Source organism: Eleutherodactylus coqui, chromosome 8 (genome assembly GCF_035609145.1).
Source record: "Eleutherodactylus coqui strain aEleCoq1 chromosome 8, aEleCoq1.hap1, whole genome shotgun sequence".
Classification (NCBI taxonomy): Eukaryota; Metazoa; Chordata; class Amphibia; order Anura; family Eleutherodactylidae; genus Eleutherodactylus; species Eleutherodactylus coqui.
Genome location: NC_089844.1, coordinates 100,789,765 through 100,813,384, shown reverse-complemented (window position 1 = coordinate 100,813,384; position 23,620 = coordinate 100,789,765). Strand labels below are relative to the sequence as shown.

At 46.9% G+C, this 23,620-nt stretch overlaps 1 protein-coding gene across 5 annotated transcripts in view; it reads left to right on the top strand.

The window, feature by feature from the left end:
* Positions 1–23,620, top strand: part of C8H16orf89 (chromosome 8 C16orf89 homolog) — a 67,226-nt gene that overhangs the window by 8,632 nt on the left and 34,974 nt on the right. For all 5 annotated transcript variants that reach the window (XR_010786398.1, XM_066576143.1, XM_066576142.1 and 2 more), the window contains exons 2-4: positions 11,402–11,548; positions 15,403–15,559; positions 20,350–20,467. Coding sequence is in view for 4 of the 5 variants with exons in the window: in XM_066576143.1 (XP_066432240.1) it covers positions 11,402–11,548; positions 15,403–15,559; positions 20,350–20,467 (422 nt within the window). In the remaining variant the exon portion in view is untranslated. The remainder of the gene's footprint in view (positions 1–11,401; positions 11,549–15,402; positions 15,560–20,349; positions 20,468–23,620) is intronic.

Genomic DNA, 23,620 nt, shown 5'->3' with positions numbered 1-23,620 from the left:
CAGGAACTGTTCTCGGGCCCCTGCTCAGATTGGGCAGCAGTGGTTCCTCTCCCACCAGAGGAGTTTATCGTGACTGATGCCCAACCATTGGAAAGTTCCGGGGGTCCGGGGGATGAGGCTGGGGACTTCCGGCAACTGTCTCAAGACCTTTCAGTGGGTGAGGAGGCCGATGACGATGAGACACAGTTGTCTATCAGTGAGGTAGTAGTAAGGGCATTAAGTCCGAGGGAGGAGCGCACCGAGGATTCTGAGGAAGAGCAGCAGGACAATGAGGTGACTGACCCCACCTGGTTTGCTACGCCTACTGAGGACAGGTCTTCAGAGGAGGAGGCAAAGGCAGCAGCAGGGCAGGTTGCAAGAGGCAGTGCGGTGGCCAGGGGTAGAGGCAGGGCCAGACCGAATAATCCACCAACTGTTTCCCAAAGCACCCCCTCGCGCCATGCCACCCTGCAGAGGCCGAGGTGCTCAAAGGTCTGGCAGTTTTTCACTGAGAGCGCAGACGACCGACGAACAGTGGTGTGCAACCTTTGTCGCGCCAAGATCAGTCGGGGAGCCACCACCACCAGCCTCACCACCACCAGCATGCGCAGACATATGATGGCCAAGCACCCCACAAGGTGGGACGAAGGCCGTTAACCGCCTCCGGTTTGCACCACTGCCTCTCCCCCTGTGCCCCAACCTGCCACTGAGATCCAACCCCCCTCTGAAGACACAGGCACTACCGTCTCCTGGCCTGCACCCACACCCTCACCTCCGCTGTCCTCGGCCAATCCACCAATGTCTGTCAGCGCACTGTTCAGCCGTCGCTAGCGCAAGTGTTTGAGCGCAAGCGCAAGTACGCCGCCACGCACCCGCACGCTGAAACGTTAAACGTGCACATTGCCAAATTTATCAGCCTGGAGATGCTGCCGTATAGGGTTGTGGAAACGAAGTCTTTCAAAAATATGATGGCGGCGGCGGCCCCGCGCTACTCAGTTCCCAGTCGCCACTACTTTTCCCGATGTGCCGTCCCAGCCCTGCACGACCACGTCTCCCGCAACATTGTACGCGCCCTCACCAACGCGGTTACTGCCAAGGTCCATTTAACAACGGACACGTGGACAAGCACAGGCGGGCAGGGCCACTATATCTCCCTGATGGCACATTGGGTGAATTTAGTGGAGGCTGGGACAGAGTCAGAGCCTGGGACCGCTCACGTCCTACCCACCCCCAGAATTGCGGGCCCCAGCTCGGTGATGGTATCTGCGGCGGTGTATGCTTCCTCCACTAAACCACCCTCCTCCTCCTCCAACGCAACCTCTGTCTCGCAATCAAGATGTGTCAGCAGCAGCAGCACGTCGCCAGCAGTCGGTGTCGCGCGGCGTGGCATCACAGCGGTGGGCAAGCGTCAGCAGGCCGTGCTGAAACTACTCAGCTTAGGAGATATGAGGCACACGGCCCACGAACTGCTGCAGGGTCTGACAGAGCAGACCGACCGCTGGCTTGCGCCGCTGAGCCTCCAACCGGGCATGGTCGTGTGTGACAACGGCCGTAAGCTGGTGGCGGCTCTGCAGCTCGGCAGCCTCACGCACGTGCCATGCCTGGCCCACGTCTTTAATTTGGTGGTTCAGCGCTTTCTGAAAAGCTACCCATGCTTGACAGACCTGCTCGGAAAGGTGCGCCGGCTCTGCGCACATTTCCGCAAGTCCCACACGGACGCTGCCACCCTGCGCACCCTGCAACATCGGTTTAATCTGTCAGTGCACCGACTGCTGTGCAACGTGCCAAGACGGTGGAACTCTATGCTCCACATGTTGGCCAGGCTCTATGAGCAGCGTAGAGCTATAGTGGAATACCAACTCCAACATGGGCGGCGCAGTGGGAGTCAGCCTCCTCAATTCTTTTCAGAAGAGTGGGCCTGGTTGGCAGACATCTGCCAGGTCCTTGGAAAGTTTGAGGAGTCTACCCAGGTGGTGAGCGGCGATGCTGCAATCATTAGCGTCACCATTCCTCTGCTATGCCTCTTGAGAAGTTCCCTGCAAAGCATAAAGGCAGGCGCTCTGCGCTCGGAAACAGAGCCGGGGGAAACAGTATGTCGCTGGATAGTCAGAGCACCCTCCTGTCTATATCTCAGTGCGGTGAGGAGGAGGAGCATGAGGAGGAGGGGGAAGAGACAGCTTGGCCCACTGCTGACGGTACACATGCTGCTTGCCTGTCATCCTTTCAGCGTGTATGGCCTGAGGAGGAGGAGGATCCTGAAAGTGATCTTCCTAGTGAGGACAGCCATGTGTTGCGTACAGGTACTCTGGCACACATGGCTGACTTCATGTTAGGATGCCTTTCTCGTGACCCTCGCGTTACACGCATTCTGGCCACTACGGATTACTGGGTGTACACACTGCTTGACCCACGGTATAAGGAGAACCTTTCCACTCTCATACCCGAAGAGGAAAGGGGTTCGAGAGTGATGCTATACCACAGGACCCTGGCGGACAAACTGATGGTAAAATTCCCATCCGACAGCGCTAGTGGCCGAAGGCGCAGTTCCGAGGGCCAGGTAGCAGGGGAGGCGCGGAGATCAGGCAGCATGTACAGCACAGGCAGGGGAACACTCTCTAAGGCCCTGGACAGCTTTATGGCTCCCCAGCAAGACTGTGTCACCGCTCCCCAGTCAAGGCTGAGTCAGCGGGAGCACTGTAAAAGGATGGTGAGGGAGTACGTAGCCGATTGCACGACCGTCCTCCGTGACGCCTCTGCCCCCTACAACTACTGGTTGTCGAAGCTGGACACGTGGCCTGAACTCGCGCTGTATGCCCTGGAGGTGCTTGCTTGTCCTGCGGCTAGCATCTTGTCAGAGAGGGTGTTTAGTGCGGCTGGGGGAATCATCACGGATAAGTGTACCCGCCTGTCAACCGACAGTGCCGACAGGCTTACACTCATCAAGATGAACAAAGCCTGGATTTCCCCAGACTTCTCTTCTCCACCAGCGGACAGCAGCGATACCTAAGCAATACGTAGGCTGCACCCGCGGATGGAAGCATCGTTCTCTATCCTCATCAAAAACGGGGACCTTTTTGCTTCATCAATCTGTGTATAATATTCCTCCTCCTCCTCCTGCTTCTCCTCCTGAAACCTCACATAATCACGCCGAACGGGCAATTTTTCTTAGGCCCACAAGGCTCAGTCATATAATTTTTCTAAACAATTTTTATACGTTTCAATGCTCATTAAAGCGTTGAAACTTTCACCTCAACCAATTTTTATTTTAACTGGGCTGCCTCCAGGCCTAGTTACCAATTAAGCCACATTAACCAAAGTGATTAATGGATTTCACCTGCCCTCTTGGTTGGGCATGGGCAATTTTTCTCAGGTACATTAGTACTGTTGGTACACCAATTTTTGGGGGCCCTCGCCTACAGTGTAATCAAATGATTTTTTAGCCCACCTGCTTTACAGCTGACGTTACATCAGCTGTGTTTGGCACTGCAATGGGATATATTTATGTACCGCCGGTGGCTTCCTGGCACCCACCCATGCTGTCGGTCCACAGGGAGTTGTAACTGCATGTGTCCACTTCTAAAGAACCCCTGTCTGACTGGGGCATGCAGTGTGGGCCGAAGCCCACCTGCATTAAGCACGACATTACCTCAGCTGTGATGGGCAATGCAATGGGATATATTTATGTACCGCCGGTGGGTTCCAGGGAGCCACCCATGCCGTGGGTCCACAGGGAGTTGTAACTGCATGTGTCCACTTCTAAAGAACCCCAGTCTGACTGGGACATGCAGTGTGGGCCGAAGCCCACCTGCATTAAACATGACATTACCTCAGCTGTGATGGGCAATGCAAAGGGATATATTTATGTACCGCCGGTGGCTTCCTGGCACCCACCCATGCTGTCGGTCCACAGGGACTTCACAATAGGGAGTTGTACCTGCCTGTGTCTATGAATTAAAAACCCCGGTCAGGTTGGGGCATGCAGTGTGGGCCGAAGCCCACCTGCATTTAATCTGACGTTAGCTCTGCTGTCCAGGGCACTGCAATGGGATACATTTATGTACAGCCGGTGGGTTCCAGGGAGCCACCCATGCTGTGGGTGCACACGGAATTCCCATTGCGGAGTTGTACCTGCCTGTGACTATTTATAAAAAAACGCGGTCTGACTGAGGCATGCAGACACCTTGACAGAATGAATACTGTGTGGCACATAGGTTCCCCATTGCTATGCCCACGTGTGCAGCTCCAGATGGAGGTGGTACAGGATTGGATTTCTCATTGCTTCTGTACAGCATTGTGGACTATCGCCCCGCCCCTTTTAAAGAGGGTCGCTGCCTAGCCGTGCCAACCCTCTGCAGTGTGTGCCTGCTTTTCCTCTGGCAGACGCACTTATAAATAGACATGAGGGTGGCGTGGCATGAGGGCAGCTGAAGGCTGGGCAGGGACAGTTTGGTGTGCGCTGTGGACACTGGGTCGTGGGGGGGGGGGGGGTTGGGCAGCATGTAACCCAGGAGAAGTGGCAGCGGAGTGTCATGCAGGCAGTGATTGTGCTTTGTTGGAGGTAGTGTGGTGCTTAGCTAAGGTATGCATTGCTACTGAGGGCTTTTCTGAAGTAAAAGTTGTTGGGAGGGGGGGGGGGCACTCTTGCCGCTATTGTGGCTTAATAGTGGGACCTGTGAACTTGAGATGCAGCCCAACATGTAGCCCCTCGCCTGCCCTATCCGTTGCTGTGTCGTTCCCATCACTTTCTTGAATTGCCCAGATTTTCACAAATGAAAACCTTAGCGAGCATCGGCGATATACAAAAATGCTCGGGTCGCCCATTGACTTTAATGGGGTTCGTTACTCGAAATGAACCCTCGAGCATTGCGAAAAGTTCGTCTCGAGTAATGAGCACCCGAGCATTTTGGTGCTCGCTCATCTCTAGCTATCAGTAATTTTTGCGTGGAAAACCTTTTTAAGCTCAACATCTATCCTGCTTGCTTTGGGCTCGGCCTTCCATTTACCTTTCATAAAAATCAGGTAAGGGGGGCAGAGCTCGCCACCAATGGAGTAGGTAGCGTGTGCCCTTAGCTCCCGTCCAAACCGCCGCCTGTAGAGACGATCCAGCCGCCGCAAATCCCAAGAGTCATCGGGCATGGGAAGGAGAAAAGGAGCAAACACCCAGGAGCAACAGAAAATCCTACCTCCAGCCGCAATGGAGCGTTTTCTGCGCTCCCTGGGAGGAACACAGCCGCCGCGAGGTGCTTCCAAGATGGCGCCGCACACCGCCGCACATGAGGAGGAGGGGAGACCAGCAGCTGCGGAGCGCAGGGAGAGTGAGAGCCTGGGCACTCACCGCAGCGAAGCGCCGGAGGATCGGGAGGCCGACAAGCTAGGGAGGCTGGAAGAAAGGCAAGCAACCCCCCAGGTACCAGCGGGAAGCAGCGGGAGCTGCGGAGGGGGGAGGGGAAGCAGCCGCACACCAGGCAGAGAGCGTCCCCCCCACCCCCAGCCACAGACCCTGCAGAAGCAGTTAACCCCGAGGCACAGGGCAGCAAAGGGGAAACAATAACCCCAGAGAAGCACCCAGAAACTCCCAAAGGCACAATTGCAGACAAGGCAGGGGACTCCCAACCCCCTCAGCCTACATGGGGAAAAGCAGAAGAGGGGCAGATGAACCCCATGACAGGGACAAGGCAGAAAGCCAAAGCTGACCCCAAAGCCTCCCCCCTCCCACAGAGACAGACACGAGCCCAGCAGGACCGTTCCCATACAGAAGAAGCTGAACACCCCAGAGGTACTATAATCCCCAGCAAAGCAAGCACTTATATAAGAAACAAAGGCTGTGCGCCAACAATAGCCCAGGGGGGAACAACAACCGCCTTAAAGCATCAGCCTGCTACATGCGCTAGCCCCACAGACGGCGAAAGGAGTGAGATTACAGAGGAAGAGTGGGATTGGAAAGCTCACCTAAGGGCGATCCCCACAAAATCAGAGATGAACTCGCTTCTACAGAAATTGGGCCCCCGGTCCCCCCACCAAGGTCCGAATGGCAAAAAGCGGGAAAAGGTGGGCGCAAAGTAAGAAATACCGAAGCCAAGAATCAAGGCAGCAACGGAACCTAAAGAAATCGCCTCCACTGGAAGACCCAAGTTAAACGGACTCACGAAACCCTGGGGTTGAAGAAAGAGGAAAGGAAAAAGAACCCCCTCCTTCCACACTCCTAATTGACCGAATATGGACTCACCTTAGACTCCCGTTAACGGGATGGCCCTGCGGCGGGCTGGAAATTCGTCTTCAGTAGCACAAAAATATTTCCCCCCCCCCTTTTTTTTTTCTCCTCTCTTCTTTTTCTCATCTCTATCCCCCACTCACCTCTAACCCCCCCGATCTATCCCACCCGCTCTATCCCATTCTTTTCTCCCCCCCCCCTCCCACTTCCCTACTAGTCCTTCTTATTTTCTCTAAACTCCCTCTTTTCTCCCCCCTGTCTCTGGTGGCATACTGCCACTCACACAGACCTCGCTCCTTACCAAGGGGTGAGCCACGGCGATGGTGAAGTCGGGGGAAGACCTCTGTTTTTGGCCTCTCCGCTTCCCACATAGATTACGCAGCCCGGAGCTGCACTAAAAGATATAGTGTGTTCCCCGAAGTCCAGTTTGACGGGCAGCAGAACCCTGCCCTTCACGGCATATATTGGTTTCTACTTAAGTTTTTATCCCCTCCTGTTTTGGGGATTGTTGGTGTTTTGTATTTGTCTTTCTTTTTTCTTTTTTAGTACGGTTAACTGTTTTTTTTCTTATGTGTATTGATGGTGCTCTCTACGGCACAAAAAACAAAAGGAAAACTGCATGCTCTGACACCTCCCCATCCCGCTCCCCATCCCCATTCCCTCAGACTCTCCCAACCCTACCCCAACTTGCTGGTCGGGTCAGGTACATATGAAGGCAGGGCAGCGTCTCTGTGGGAAACATCATGGCTAGCTTAAAAATCTGTACCTACAACGCCAAGGGGCTGAACATACCATCCAAAAGAGGTCAAATCCTATTCCACATGCAGAGGAAAGGAATCAAAGTCCTTCTGCTCCAGGAGACACACTTCAAAGCGGGTGAGATCCCGACATGCTCCACTACAAGGTTCCCTGCTTGGTACCACAGCCCCGACCCCAATCGCAAAGCAGGAGGCGTCTCTATCGCCTTCCATAATTCTTTATAAGTTCAGCCCCTTGGCATACTACGTGACCCAGAGGGACGCTTCCTGTTTATTAAAGCAGAGGTGTTAGGTAAAATAATCTCTTTTGCCAATGTTTATTTCCCAAATCAGGGACAGACATCATTTGGACTGACCACATTGGAGAAGCTAGCAAGGTTCGCAGAGGGCTCAACCATTATACTGGGAGGAGACTTCAACCTCGCATTCAACCCAGAACATGATACTTCCTCAGGTAAGTCCTCTGTTTCACGGGCCGCCACACGCGCCCTTCTCAAGGAATTGGGAGGGATGCGTCTGGTTGACTTATGGAGGGTCATGCATCCAGGGGAAAGGGACTACACATACCACTCATCTGCACATAACAGCTATAGCAGATTAGACTACGTGTGGGTCTCTCACTCGTTATTGGACACCCAGCCGTCCAGCTCCATAGGACCCCTGATATGGTCTGACCACACACCAGTATACGCAGAATTTGCAGACACGCAAGGAGACACAAGACAAAAAAATTGGAGGTTAAATGATAACCTTCTAAAGGATCCCCTGTGTATACAAGAAATTAAAACCACCATAGCAAACTACATAATAGACCACCAGGACGATGAAACCCGGGCCCCGTTGAATTGGGAAGCGCTCAAATGCGTTGTGAGAGGCACATTAATTTCGCATGGGGCAAGACTTAAAAAAGAGAGCGCGTGAGCTGGGAGACTTATTGGCAAACCTCCAGAAGCAAGAATTAGCAAATAAAAAAGCGCCAAATAGCGGGTTGCAGGCAGAGATATCATCTCTACGGCAACGAATCAGGGTAATCCTAGACCAGAAAGCTTTAGCCTATAGAGATAGGATGCGAGGAATCGACTTCGAACACGGGGACAAATGCGGTAGAAAGTTAGCGCAATCCCTACACCCACGAATACCTCAGACATTCGTTGCAAAACTTCACAAAGCCAGAGGGGACTTAGCTTTCTCAACAAGGGATATACTTGACGAATTCCACAGCTACTATGACGGACTTTACAATATAGAAAAGGACCAGAAACTAAACGAGACCAACAATAAGGAAGAAGAGGAGTACCTAAAAGAATTCGGACCAGGTCCATTAGAGGAGGAAATAGCAGAAAACCTAGATCAGGACTTTACTCAGGAAGAAGTCTTAGAATGCATTGGTGAGTTAAAAATAGGGAAGAGCCGAGGCCCAGACGGCTACTCGGCACATTTTTACAAACAGTTCAAAGACGAACTATCCCCCCTCCTAGTACAAACATTTAACGAGGTGTCCAGGGAAAATCCCTTCCCCCCCCCCAAGCCCTTCAAGCGCACATAGCAGTAGTCCCAAAACCGGGTAAGGATCCAACGCACTGTTCCAATTTCAGGCCAATATCACTGATAAACATCGACGTCAAAATGTTCGCTAAGCTGATTGCTAATAGGCTTGGCAAGCATATACCGGGCCTGATTCACAAAGAACAAGTGGGCTTTGTCCCTGGTAGAGAAGCCAGGGACAACACCATTAAATCTATGTCCCTGATCAACCTGGCTAGAGCACAAAATAAACCACTGTGTCTGCTTTCGGTAGACGCAGAAAAGGCTTTTGACAGGGTCAGATGGAGATACCTGGAGGGGACCCTACGACAAGTAGGCCTCAGGCAGAGGACAAGAGGATGGATCATGGCTCTGTACAATGGCCCCTCAGCCAAGATCAAAATAAATGGAGCCCTTTCAGAACCTATAATGATCCATAATGGCACTAGACAAGGCTGCCCGCTGTCGCCTTTGCTATATATCTTGTCCATGGAGTCATTAGCTAATGCCATTCGAAGTAATATATCAATTAGAGGCATACATGATGGTACCTCTGAACATAAAATGGCATTGTTTGCGGACGACCTCCTTCTGTTCGTGTCAAACCCCAGAATAGGCCTCCCGGTAGTGATGAATGAATTCGCAAAGTACGGGCGGATAAGCAATTTCAAAGTAAATCTACAAAAGTCAGAGATATTAAATGTAACGATCCCCCAGAGAGAAGCCCTGGATCTAGAAGAGACTTTCCCGTTTAAGTGGAAACCCACATCTATAAAATACCTCGGAGTCCAACTCCCCGCAAACCCGGACCAGATCTTTGATTTAAATTTCCAACCCTTCCTTGCCAAACTTAAAGGGGACCTAGAAAAGTGGAGCCCACTTTACATATCCTGGACAGGTAGAATAAATGCTGTAAAAATGGACACCCTACCAAAATTCATTTACCTGTGTCAGACACTACCTATCCACCTCAATAGACGATTCCTGCTTGACTTGCGCATGGTAATAACCAATTTTGTCTGGAGGGGTCGTAGACCCCGGCTTAGATATGCGCTTCTCACACGCCCCAAGGAACAGGGAGGACTGGGACTCCCAGATTTCACCCTGTATTATAGGGCGAGCGTGAGCAACTATGTGCTATCACTCCTGAGAGACAAGAATGCAAAGTTATGGGTAGAATTAGAACACAACACTACATCTACGGCGGTTTAGGGGGCCCCATGGATTCCGAGACAATATGTGAAGGAGATAACTACCCTTTCACCGCAAGTAAGGGAAGTGCTCAGCGTCTGGGGCACATTTGCCCAGAAATTGGGTTTGATCTCTGTCCCGGGACCATTGACCCCACTGACAGCCAACCCCCTGTTCCAGGCTTTTGGAGGAGGGGGCCCGGTCCTGTCCCTACCTAACACCCCGATACCACGAGTGAGAGACGTAATCACACAGTCAGGAGTGAAACCCCTGAGAGACTTCTATGGAGAAACCAGACCCCCACCAGGGGCATGGTTGAAATATTTCCAGGTGAGGGGGTATGTGGAGTCCCTGACGCCCAGGGGAAGTGGCAGCATACCGCTAACCCAGTTTGAAACTGCATGCATGACATCATCATCCGTGGACCACGGGATCTCGCTGATATACAGAATGTTGGTGGCCCGTGGGACAGAGGACGACCCGCCCAGCTACGTGGCACAAAGGGAAAGGGAAATGGGAGTAACGTTCACCAGTATAGACTGGAAGAGGGCCTACCTTATGTGTCATAAGAGTACCAAATTCGGCAGAATACAGGAGCAAAATTTCAAAATTTTATCACGATGGTACAGGACACCGTCGAAACTGCACCAAATGGACGCACAAGTTCCTGATACATGTTGGAGATGCCAGAATAGCATAGGAACTATGCTGCATATCTGGTGGGAATGCCCACTAGTAGCTGAACTATGGAAAAGTGTAGAGCTCCTCTACAATAACATGACCAGGTCGACAGTGTCCTTTACACCAAAAATGGCCCTACTACTAATGCTCCCGGGGTCCATGGCAAAGATCAAAACCGAACTCCTGAGATTGGCCATCCTAGCGGTCAGGATGTCTGTCCCGGGCCTATGGCGTTCCACGGTCCCACCCACAAAGGTTATATGGACAGAAAAATTTAATACTCTTATGAGATACGAAATGGAGGGAGCAGAGGAGGAAAAAGACCGCAAAAGGTCCTATGATCTTTGGAGCCCGTGGATTGCCATGAGAGCATCTAAATCTTTTGAAAACTGGTTATATACAGGTACTTTAGACCCTTAGGGACCCCTGAGAGCCTAATAAGCCTACAAGCAAGAACTACACCCCCCCCGACCCCTTACCCCAACATCCCCCCTCCCCTACCTGCCACCCCTCTAGTCAGACATGTGCCTTGTATTAACGCATCATAAAGTTGTATTTTTTTTTAATTTATTTATTTATTTTTTCTTTCTCAATTGATTATTTTTTAGTTTTTTGTTTTACAAAATAAATGTATTCTGCAGGGAAAAACCACGATTTATGACACGAGAGAATCAGCGTGGCTATGTTTAGATAAAAGGGTAACTGCAGATCAGTATAATGTACTACTGTTTAATGTTTATCGAAAAAGTTCAATAAAAAATGATTGAAATAAAAATCAGGTAAGCTCTACATAGACAAGGATTAACTATTGGAGCTTTTTTAAAGTTTTTATAAAAGTAGAAGACAAATGAACTGTTATTTTATTTCAGAGTGTTTAATAGAAGCAATGTTATAGGATTGCATCAGACAGCAAGTAACTCTTCAGAAAGCTATAGGAAGATAAGTAGCCATTAATAAGATACTTAGCGGATGTAATCATACACATTTCAATTCCTTTTAATTGTAATTATGAACTTTCCGTAATAATTTGCCGGTCCTTATTTTTCTTGTGTTGTAGGGCAGATTAAAGGCACACTTGAAAGATTTGATCCTAAGAAAGATCTATATGCTTACAAAGCCATGAAACAGGTGAAGAAAGTATTAATTGAAGTAATTAATAACACAACTTACTTTTTAAAGCAAAGTGATCTGGAATACTTTGAAGGTAAGACAACTCTTCTATAAATGAGTCTAGGTGTTCTATAGCTGAAACATGTGTACTTGATATCCTGTTGCTTATATAACATGCTGATAGCATTTCACATTTAAAAAAGTACTTTTTGTACATTCTGAATCTTGGCCGATATTTCATAGATTGATTAAAAGCTATTTTCTCACTGATAAGCGTAATGATATTTTTCTATTTCACTGTTCAGTAGGATAGGATACAAATATCCATCTGATATGCTCTGAAGCCTGACTAATGAAAGCCTGCACAGGTGTGGACGCTCAGTCGGTGCAAGGCCATCTGTTCTGTTAAATGCATTAGGACTTCAAAATCTTCCTTTAATAAGGGGTCAAATCTCATCAGGAGGCAAAAAGAAAGCCTTTACTATGGGCAAGCTACTTGTTCTCCACTTGCTTAGTGCTTTCATGCAAAGGTTCAAAATTGGAAAAGACAGTAAATGAGAGTTTGCAACACAAGCGATGCGGAATAAGTTGGCGCTATACTAATAAAGATTATTATTACTTTAGGGCTTAGGCACACAAGCATACAGTATTAGGGTGCGGGCAGACGAGCGCATAAACGGCGCGTTTTTGCGACCAAACGTATAAACGTGACCATCTGAGGCAATGGTTTCGAATGTATTCGTTCACATGGGCGATTTTACGGCGCGTAAAAACGGCAACCCGAAAAAAAACGGAACATATGCGACCGAAATACGCGCCAACGCATATTCGATGGCCGAAAAGACCGTTTGAAAAGTAGGAACAAACTAAAATACGCTTTCTAGCTCTGGTCGTGATCGGTGAAAAACGTTCTCTCGGGCGATTATACGCTGCGCACGTGCGAACGTAAATACGCCTACGCTCGTCTGCCCGCACCCTTATGGTTCTATACAACTTCCAAGTTGCATGGAGCCATAATATGACACCTATACTCTTCTGATTGGCCCAACTGAACGTCTTTACGCTTCCAGTTTGATAAGTAGGCGTGCAGAGATTTTTTTTTTTTGCCGAATTCCATATGCTCCAACAGGAAAAAAAATTGTGCCATGTTCTATTGAGACATTCCATTTTGTGGTGCTATTTTCCCTAGAAGCAATATAGTAATATCATTGTGCTGTGTGGGACACTCTTCGGCAAGCATATATATATACTGACATGCCAAAAGTCACAGGATAGCAATATGTAATTTGATTATGAAGTGTTGTTACACAGGTGACAGCTTGGGAACACCCACACCTGTATAAGGGAGTGTTCACATAGCATTATTGTACATGGCATGTGACTACACTCGGGGGCTCAGAACGGGAATATAATGGAACCACCAGCTGGAAACAAACGTGGCCGTTCACTTCTACTGTGAAGCACACACCTCACTGATATCCATAGTACAAGATTCTGTTTGTGTCTGTTATATTTGTAGTACAGAATAACGTAGTTGACTGCGCTATTCTGTATTTCAAATATAGCTGTAACAAATAGGAACCTTGTAATATGGACACCAAAGAGGTGTCCTTTTTCACAATAGAACTGACTGGGTCCTTTTTTGTTTCCACCCAGGTATTCCATCACAGCGCTGTCCCAGTAGCTGTCACAGAACCCCCAAGATGCTATGTGAACTCTAAGTTGTGTTAACTTGTGAGTGAAGTTGCATATCAGTCAGCATTCTCATGGCAAGGTGACCTAAATTGGAATTCAAATGAGGCATAATAGTGGGCACCAGATGGATGGGACATTTCTGAAGTTTTGCAGGCATTTAATATTTCGGGAAAACACCATTAAAGGCATTACCAGCCGCAATGGACAGCTCTGTGGCTGTCTATGGGTGCTTACTGATTGAGACCGATGACATCTGGCTAGAATTGTCTATGCAAACAGACAAGTGATTCTGGCAGGAATCACGTCCACATTTAGTGCAGGAGGCCCTACATGCATATCTCAAATGTCAGTGCAGTATTCTTTAGCTTCCATGGGATATGGGAGCAGAAGACCCACCAGAATGCCTGTGTTAACACCATGACCCCAACACACAGCACCTCACCTGGGCTCATCAGATTACTTATTCGATTGCTAAGAGGATTGGCAATATGTGGCATGATCCGATTAGTCGTGGTACCAATTGTTTCTGGCTGATGGTAGGGTTTGTGTGTGGTGCAGACCCCACAAAGCCATCAATCCCAGGCTGGTGGTGATTCCATACTAGATTGGGGTATGTACTCATGGCATGTGTTGGATCCACTGATCCACCTAAACATGTCATTGACTGATGCCCATAACGTTGACCATTTGCAGCCCTTTATAGATATCACGTACCCCTAAAATGGCATATTCCAGCAGAATGGGATATTCCAGCAGAATAATGTACCATACAATTGGGCGCAAGTTGTAAGGAGCATTCTGGAGAGTTCCTATAAATGGTGTAGCCTTAGCATTTATGGGATGTGGTTGAGAGGTTCATTCACAACCAAGATCCTGCACCTACAAATAATCTGGAACTATGGGTGGTTATCCAGATTGCATCGCGCAACATCCCTCCAGACAGCTTCTGTCAACTTGTGAAATTGATACCATGTTGAGTTTCTGTGTGCACTCTCTGGTAGGTACTGTATATATTGGGGGAACACTCTGTAGCATATTGTAGCATATTGTTAGTGCAAAGAAAACTATTTGCTATACAATATGCTTCTGGGATCCAAATTTTTAGTTAGAGTGTAGCTGAGAATAACTCTTACCACAACAACACTTACCATGATCAAAGTTATCTGTTTATTGATTGACAGGCAGTAGTTTTTATAGGGGCACATGCTTCAATTACAATAATTCAAATCTATTATTATAATTCATTTATTTATTACCATTGGTTAAAGGGGTTGTCTCGCGAAAGCAAGTGGGGTTATACACTTCTGTATGGCCATATTAATGCACTTTGTAATATACATCGTGCATTAAATATGAGCCATACAGAAGTTATTCACTTACCTGCTCCGTTGCTAGCGTCCCCGTCGCCATGGTTCCGTCTAATTTCGGTGTCTTCTTGCTTTTTTAGACGCGCTTGCGCAGATGGGTCTTCTCCACTTGATATAACCCCACTTGATTTCGCAAGACAACCCCTTTAATGAAGCATAAACACAATATGAATATGCAAGATAAGGAATTTAACATCCAAAATGCCAGGTAAACGCACGCATGCGTAGAAATAATCATACATCATTAACTTCTTGGAACACTAGAGTACAGCAAATCTAAACAATAAGTTGTTTAGAGAGAATGTTTAGGAACATATGTGAAAAGCTAGGAACATGTCAGTTTGACCTGCTGGCCAGTCTAAATGTCGCATAGCTATCTTCTGGAGCTCTAGCCTTAGCCATTCACTGAAGGCTTTTTGAATAACTAGTTAATATCCAGAAATCCTCAAGAAAGAAAACAGTGAAAAGAGGTACAGAAGATGACCACTTGTTCACAAAATGGCTATGCATAGGATAGAACATGGAGTCATATTCATTTCACTAACAGTATCCTACAGCTCTACCATGTGCATGAATTCTGAGACAGCTACAAAAATTCAGCTTAGCATTTTACATTTGAAATAATGCAAGCTAACATTTTAAATTGCAACTATTCATTGAGTTATGCTGGTTATGGATCCTGATTATTACCTTGTATTGAATAGGGGAAAACTGGAGATTTGAAATTACAAATGTCATATTTATTAGGATAAAATATATAAAGTTAGCAGGTTTTACATAACCATTAACATTTTGGTTATGGAGAAGATAGCTATAATGATTAAAAAGTCTATTTTGCACCTTTCTATAGGCAAAAAAAAATCAACTATATTTTTTAATTTTTCAGACTTTCATGATCTTTTGAAAGGCCAATTTTGGACTCCCACTACCTCTTGGAACCAGACGAACCCAGGACTAGCCTATAGAGGACCGTTGGCTAATGAGTCTTTGTGCTTAACTGGAGAAAGTAGTAATGAATGTATTATCTCTCTTTTGGGAAGTATGTAAGTAAGCAGTTTGGTGCATATTTTAAATTAACTTACATGTATGAAGGTCTATAAAGGCTGTAAATGCAATAATTATTTTTGTTGTCAGCCTTTTACTCAAGTTGTACAAATTTGTCCAGAAATCGATCCAACCTATGTTGCATAAGAGATAAATAGTTGCTTACAAGCTCAGAGTTTTTTGAAGCAGTAACATAGTACTAATAAATATATGATGTCCTACCCTACCTGTGCATGCCTCCAATTTTGTACAGAGCAATACAGACGTTTTTCTGTTGAATTGAAAAATGACAGAAAAATATCCTGGTATTCTCGTTATGATGACATATTAAGGAGGATATCTCTGTGATATGGTCCCTTACAGGGACACATATGGCAACACAGAACACCTACAGCTTCACAGTACAGAAACATAGGGATTGTGAGTGGTGCTATGAGTGGTACTGTCCTTTCTTCAAGTAAGTGTTTTTGAATGAAAGGTGGGGGTACAATGTTGTATGTATGTGGTCAGTCTTGTCCATATGTCCATAAGCGGACAAAGAAGCATAAAAGTAATATCAATATGAGACATTGATGGCAGATTGGACCAGTTGAACTTCAACTCCTCATGAGGGCAGATGGGACACAGTGCTTAAAGGGGTTACCCTATCTCAGCACATCCTGGTTAAGATGAGAACCTCATGGCTGTTTTCCCGACCACCTTGACAGGTGTTACGGAAAAAGCCAAGCATGGCAGCCTTACACAGTTTTAGAAACTCCTATTGAAGTGAATGACTGTTGCGGAAACAGTGCCGTTCGCTACACTGTTCGCATAATATGGGAGTTAAAGGGGTTGTCCCGTGATAGCAAGTGGGGTTAAGTACTTCTGTATGGCCATATTAATGCACTTTGTAATATACATCGTGCATTAAATATGAGCCATAGAGAAGTTATACACTTACCCCCTCCAGTGCTGGCGTCCCCGTCTCCATGGCGCCGACCAAAGCCGCCTTCTCCCTGGATTAGACGCGCTGGCGCTGTATGGGTGCGCAGAAGACCTGTGCGGCGCGAGCACGCCGGAGCGGCCCCTTCAGCGCAAGCGCGTCTAATCCAGGGAGAAGGCGGCTTTGGTCGGCGCCATGGAGACGGGGAAGCCAGCACCGGAGGGGGTAAGTGTATAACTTCTGTATGGCCAATATTTAATGAACGATGTATATTACAGTGCATTAATATGGCCATACAGAAGTGCATAACCCCACTTGCTATCGCGGGACAACCCCTTTAAGCAAACATCGTAGAATTCTGTACTTCATTGTTTCCGTAACTCTTGTTCACTTCAATGGGAGTTACAGAAAAAGTGCTGCCACTCTTGGCTGTTTCCTAAAAACCTGGTAAGGTGTTCCGGAAACCAGCTGCAAGTTTCTCATCTCAGCCAGGAAGTGCTTAGATGGGAATACCTCTTTAATGTAATGCTGTAGCTTCTTTACATTTGTTGATACACGACACCTCTCTAATCCATATGCTATGATATTTGATATCTGTAGAGATGAGCGAGCGTACTAGGAAAAGCACTACTCGCTCGAGTAATTTGCTTTATCCGAGTATCGCTGTGCTCGTCCCTGAAGATTCGGGTGCCGCTGCGGCTGACAGGTGAGTCGCAGCAGGGACCAGGGGAGAGCGGGCGGGAGAGAGGGAGAGAAAGATCTTACCTCCGTTCCTCCCCGCTCTCCCCTGCAGCTCCCCGCTCCGTGCCGGCACCCGAATCTTCAGACCCGAGCACAGCGATACTCGGATAAAGCAAATTACTCGAGCGAATAGTGCTTTTCCGAGTACGCTCGCTCATCTCTAGATATCTGTGTTTGTGTTTAAGCGAATGGGACTGAGAAGCAATAGTAGACACAGTCTATGGACAAGAGCAATGCCATATCTGGAATACCAATGAGTTAATATTGAGATATGCAAAAAATATAGAAAGCAATACAGTACATGCAGCATAGAAAGGTACTACTAGACATCCAATCAGCAGTACTATACTTGCTGCTTGGCCCTGTATACCCACAAAAGTATGTGCTGATTGGCGGTGCCAAACACAGGCCTATTACTAGTAAAATACATTTAATCAGCTGGGTCTACTAGTCAATCAATTATGTCACAGATTGGCGTTTACTATACATTCAATGTAGTTCGAGTGGCTCAGGAACTGCGATTGTGAGTTGACAATATTGCAACCAAATTTTTTTCCCACCAAATGGAGTAATTTGTAGTCGGCCTCATTTGTTTTGTTTTTTTGCCTTCCTCGGGATCAACAAAGGGGGGATGGAAACAGGATGGACATTAACTTTTTTCAGCCTTGCATACTATATTACTATGTTACCATTGTAACTTGAGGGAACGCTGTACCTTCAATGTAAAGAATTTAGTACACTGCGCAAAAAGTTAAGGGAACACTAATGTTGTAGGAAGCATAACTTCAATATGGCATCACTAGATTCTTTCATGTCTGTCACACATGGTTAGTATGAACCTGCTCTTATTTGTAAGGTAAATAAAGCGCCAATGGCAGACTTGCCAACGTTGATGTTCTCCGGCAAATATCAAATTAAAGCTGAATGTTGCTGGGCTGTTAGTACAGCTCCGACTACATCGGGCCATACCACCCTCATGGGGTCTGTTTCTCACAGTTTAGTCAGCAGCTTGCAGACCTGTAGTCTCGGGAGGTCATTTTGTAGGACTCTGGCAGTGCTCCTCCTGTTCCTCCTCGCACAAAGAAGCAGATACTGGTCCTGATGTTGAGTTGATGCCCTTGTATGTTTATGTGCAGCTCTTTTCATGTAAAGATGCTCTAGTATTTGCTCCATGCCCTGGAGACTGTGCAGGAAGATACAGCAAACCTTCTAGTGGTGGCACCTATGAATGTGCCATTCTGTAGAATCAAAAGGTTTGGTACCGTGTTAGCCTGTAGAGCAATGTGTGATTGACACTAAGAGAAACCAAGTAATCTTGTAGATATGATACCTTTTAATGACTAACAAAAATGCATGATGTTACAGCAAGCTTTCGGGGATATCTCGCCACCTTTGTCAGGCTAATGAATGAAACTAGTTTGGATGGCACACAATTATAACATACAGATGCAGAGAGGAGGAGAAGCAATGTGTTCTCCTCCCCTCTGCATCTGTATGTTATAATTATGTGCCATTCAAACTAGTTTCATTCAATAGCTTGACGAAGGGGGCGAGATATCCCCAAAAGCTTGCTTGCATGCATTTTTTTTAGCCATTAAAAGGTATCATATCTACAAGATTACTTGTTTTCTCTCACTGAGAACAATCACACATTCTGCAGGATCAGAACTACCTGAACAACCTGATTGGGCTGCAGGTACCACCTCATGCTACCAATAGTAGCAAAACCACACACTAGAGAAGAATCAGTCAGTGATTGTCTCCATTCCCTTTTGGGGATTGTATTGCTGTTGCCTCTCCAGCACACCTGTTGCCACTTTCATTTTCACAAAAGCAGGTACAATTGATTCACAGTCTCCTCTTATCCGTAGTAAGATTTATATCTTTGAAGTTTAAAGGGAATTTGTCAGCTCAAACACGCTGTTGAAACTGCAGGCATCAGAGCAAGAGGAGCTGAGCAGATTGATATATAGTTTATGGGGAAAGATTCAGTACAACTTGTATGTTATTCATTTAAACTTCTTCAATTTCTGAGCTTAATAGTCCAAGAGGCAGGCCTATCAGTGATTGACAGCGATCTGTGTAGGAGTGTACATACAGAGAAGACTGTCAATCACTGATAGGACCGCCCACTGGACTCTTCAGCTCAGAATGAGCACAGGTTTAAATGAAAAAAAGTTATTCTGAATCTTTTCCCATAAAACTATATATCAATCTGCTCAGCTCCTCCTGCTCTATAACATGATATCTGCAGTTTAAACCGCATGTTCGAGCTGACAAATTCCTTTTAAGTGAGTTGGGGTTATACTGTGTGGCCATGTTGACACAGGCGGATTTGCTATAGATTATGTGTACAGAAATTCTGCATTATTTCTGCATATAAACCAATCTATTGCAGATTTGCTGGGGATTTGGGTGTGGATTTCAGCTTCTTCATTTAAGTCTATGGCAGAAATCAGCAAGTTTTCTGCACCAAGTCCGCTGTCAAAATTGACATCCTACAAATCTAAATTTGCCACAGATCAATTTCTGTCCTGATTTAGTGCAATTTGTTTCTGCAGCACGTGGACAAGATTTTGAAAATCGCATCCTTGTAGCTGCTGCTGTAAATGTTGCGGCTTTTCCGTAAGGAAAAACTGTAGCAAATCTGGCCAATGTGAAAATGGCTCAAAGCTTAAGTGTTGACTTAATTTTTTTGAGCTGTGTGGTATGACAAGGCTCAGTAATAACTTGATGGGTTAAATTGTCTATAAAGTTTAACAACACAAAACATATTGATTCTTTCATCTTCTTGTAAGTATAACAAATTTAATAGAGGTGAAAAGGCGACAGCAATAAACTAAAACAAGTGGCTGCTGCGGAAGAAAAAATAACCATGAAACTAATAGAATGCGTAGTTCTTAATTTGCAACAGATTTATTTCAAAGTGAGCTCATTAACTGCACCAGCAGGGAGCACTGTGTCCAATGTTTAAGTCCTGTCAAATATGCAGCACGTAGATAACATTTTCTTCTTTGCAGTCTTTGTGGCTTTTTTACTGTTTTGTTAATATATTAAAAGTGCAGTCTAAGATCCGATGTAATACATAACACGATTTAATTATTTTCACTTATATGTCTTCTAAAGCAAGAAAAACAAGGAGCCATGTGTTGTGACTGCACCTTGCAGGAAGATAATGAATCAAAAGGGATGTATACGCTACGCGTTGAACCATCAGTTGTTGTATTTCATTATTGGAAAAATGGTATGTATGGGAAATAAATAACATTAGGCATTAGTATACAGCCAGTTGTCATCTACGCAGCGCCAGTATAATGATAGATGTACACTACTTAGGCTTTGTTCAAGAAAAAGTGAAGGGTTCAATTTGGGCCACAGGATATAATGGGATTTCTCTCCTCCCAACAGAACCACAGTGGATTTATAAACTTAACGTTGACTTCTTAATTGCAGCCCAAATTAAAACACCAATTAAGAAGCCAGCAGTATCATACCGCTGTAAGGAAGGTGGTCATGTCATAAGAATACCAAAGGGGTGTCCCTCATAAAGCTTTTGAAGCACTTTCTTGTAGTAAGTAAAGCAGCCTTTTTCTGGGAGTCACCAGGCTAGCAGACGGGCATGATTTTGTCAATACATTTTCCCCTCTCTCTATTGAGATAAACACACCCGCTAAGCCAAGTTACGAGAGAAAGCTTCAACCCTTTTCAATCCACTGTCTGACGTTTAAAGACATTCTGATTGAAGGCTGTACAGTTTCGGATGTCAGAAGACGTCCAGCAGGGTATTCTTACTGTATATTACTGGCCGCTCTGTTGTCGGGGGCCTCTCCAGCATGTCCAATACCACAGTACTGGCTTTAGCCAGCAGGTGGTGCCATTGTATAATGGCAGAAAGAGAAAACCCCCTAGGAAACCCTGAATGCAAAATTGGATTGCAAAGGGTTAAGTGGGGATGAGTGTGTTTGTAAAGCTTTTATTTATTTCTCCCATTATATAACTTTATAACCTTTTACTCATCAGTATGCACACGTTTATACACAATAGGGCAAATTTACTAATCTTGTCTAATACTTTGCATAGACATAAACCAGGCAGTCTGAAGATGCGCCAAGTTTAAATACGGCGCATTTAGATACTTTTGTGTAACTTTACATCCCCTATTGTTGCACTCAACTTGTTTACAGGACATCGTATTCACAGAGCTCGGGGTTGAATGTTGAAATTTTTTTTTAAAGTGGGAAACCCCTTTAAAGAAATATGTCTATAGAAACTTAAATTTAAAGGGGGTTTGTCACTACCACAAAAAATGTTCTAGCAGCTGGGCCTGGCGTACAATAAAAAATTTAACTATATAGCCTAATGAGACATAGTTGAGTGTATCCCATGGCCTTGGTTTCCAGAGTGTATCACATCCTGGGCACCCTGGTGGCAGGAGTTTGGGAAAGTGACTAGAGATGAGCGAGCACCAAAATGCTCGGGTGCTCGTTACTCGAGTCGAACTTCCCGCGATGCTCGAGGGATGCTCGAGGGTTCATTTCGAGTAACGAACCCCATTGAAGTCAATGGGCGACTTGAGCATTTTTGTATATCGCCGATGCTCGCTAAGGTTTTCATTTGTGAAAATCTGGGAAATTCAAGAAAGTGATGGGAACGACACAGAAACAGATAGGGCAGGCGAGGGGCTACATGTTGGGCTGCATCTCAAGTTCCCAGGTCCCACTATTAAGCCACAATAGCGGCAAGAGTGCCCCCCCTCCCCCAACAATTTTTACTTCTGAAAAACCCTCATTAGCAAGGCATACCTTAGCTAAGCACCACACTACCTCCAACAAAGCACAATCACTGCCTGCATGACACTCCGCTGCCACTTCTTCTGGGTTACATGCTGTCCAACCCCCCCGCACGACCCAGTGTCCACAGCGCACACCAAAGTGTCCCTGCGCAGCCTTCAGCTGCCCTCATGCCACACGCTGGCCTCATAGCCACACCACCCTCATGTCTATTTATAAGTGCGTCAGCCATGAGGAGGAACTGGAGGCACACACTGCAGAGGGTTGGCAGGGCCAGGCAGCGACCCTCTTTAAAAGGGGCGGGGCGATAGCCCACAATGCTGTACAGAAGCAATGAGAACTCCAATCCTGTGCCACCTCCGTCAGGAGCTGCAAACGTGGGCATAGCAATGGGGAATCCATGTGCCACACAGTATTCATTCTGTCAAGGTGTCGTATAGCTCAATCCACACTGCAAGGGGAAAGCTGTCAGCGCTCTGCCCCCTACCCAAGTCAGTCAGTGCCTTTGTGCCAGACAGGTCAAACACCGCAATGGGAACTAAGTTTGCACCAACAGCATAGGTGGGTCCTAGGAAACCCAAGACATGAACAAAAAATTGATCTGAGCGGCCAAACATGGCAGACTTGCACCGCGCCCACGGCATAGGCCTCGGCCCACAGATTCAGCAATCCTAGGCTGGAAGCGGACTTTCACTGCACCCAGGACATAGGCCTCTGCACAAACCCTCAGCAATCGCATGCCTACAGCGGACTCCAATGCTAGCGTAGCTGTGCACGTCTCATTAGCGCTGTATTGCTCCTGTAGTTTGTCCCAATGCAGTGCCCCGGATAGTAGAGCTAACGTCAGATTAAATACAGGTTGTCTTCGGCCCACACTGCATGCCCCAGTCAGACTGGGGTTCTTTATAAGTAGACACAGGCAGGTACAACTCCGTGTGGACCGACAGCATGGGTGGGTCCCAGGAAGACACCGGTCCCAGGAAGACACCATCGCGGAATTCCGCACCGTGAAATCTCCCGTCCTCACCCGCGTGTACATTGCAGTCAATGGAAGCCGTCCGCTCACGCTATCTTCCGCTGTAGCACAGCGGAAGATAGCATGAAGTTGCCTCTCCGCCCACCGCCGCTGCGTCATATGACGCGGCTGGCCGCGTCATGTGACGCTGTGGGCGTGGCTTGTGACATGGCCGGCGTGTCACATGACGCTGCGGCGCGTCACGCCGAAGCGTCATGCGGGACCCAGAAACCGGATCCGCTGGTAAGTATGGGGTCTCTGGGGGGCGCCGTGACGGGCTTCGCCGCGGAATATTCCGCGGCGGAGCCCATCACAGCCGTGTGCAGCCGGCCTTACATACATTCCTTGTATTTATTTAAAGAGGTTGTCCCACAAAAAAAATATTAATTTGCTGTATTAGATAACAAAAAGATAATGTATTTTCAATTGAAATAGTTAGAAAAACTGTTCCTGCGTCTAGAAATTGCTGCTACATACTTGCTTAGGTGCGCCCACTATTCTTTTGATTTCTTCTCAGAACATCCACCTATATCATCCAGTGGCAGTAGTCACATGTGCTCAGCAGCTCAGTCACACCACCCGGATTCTCTTG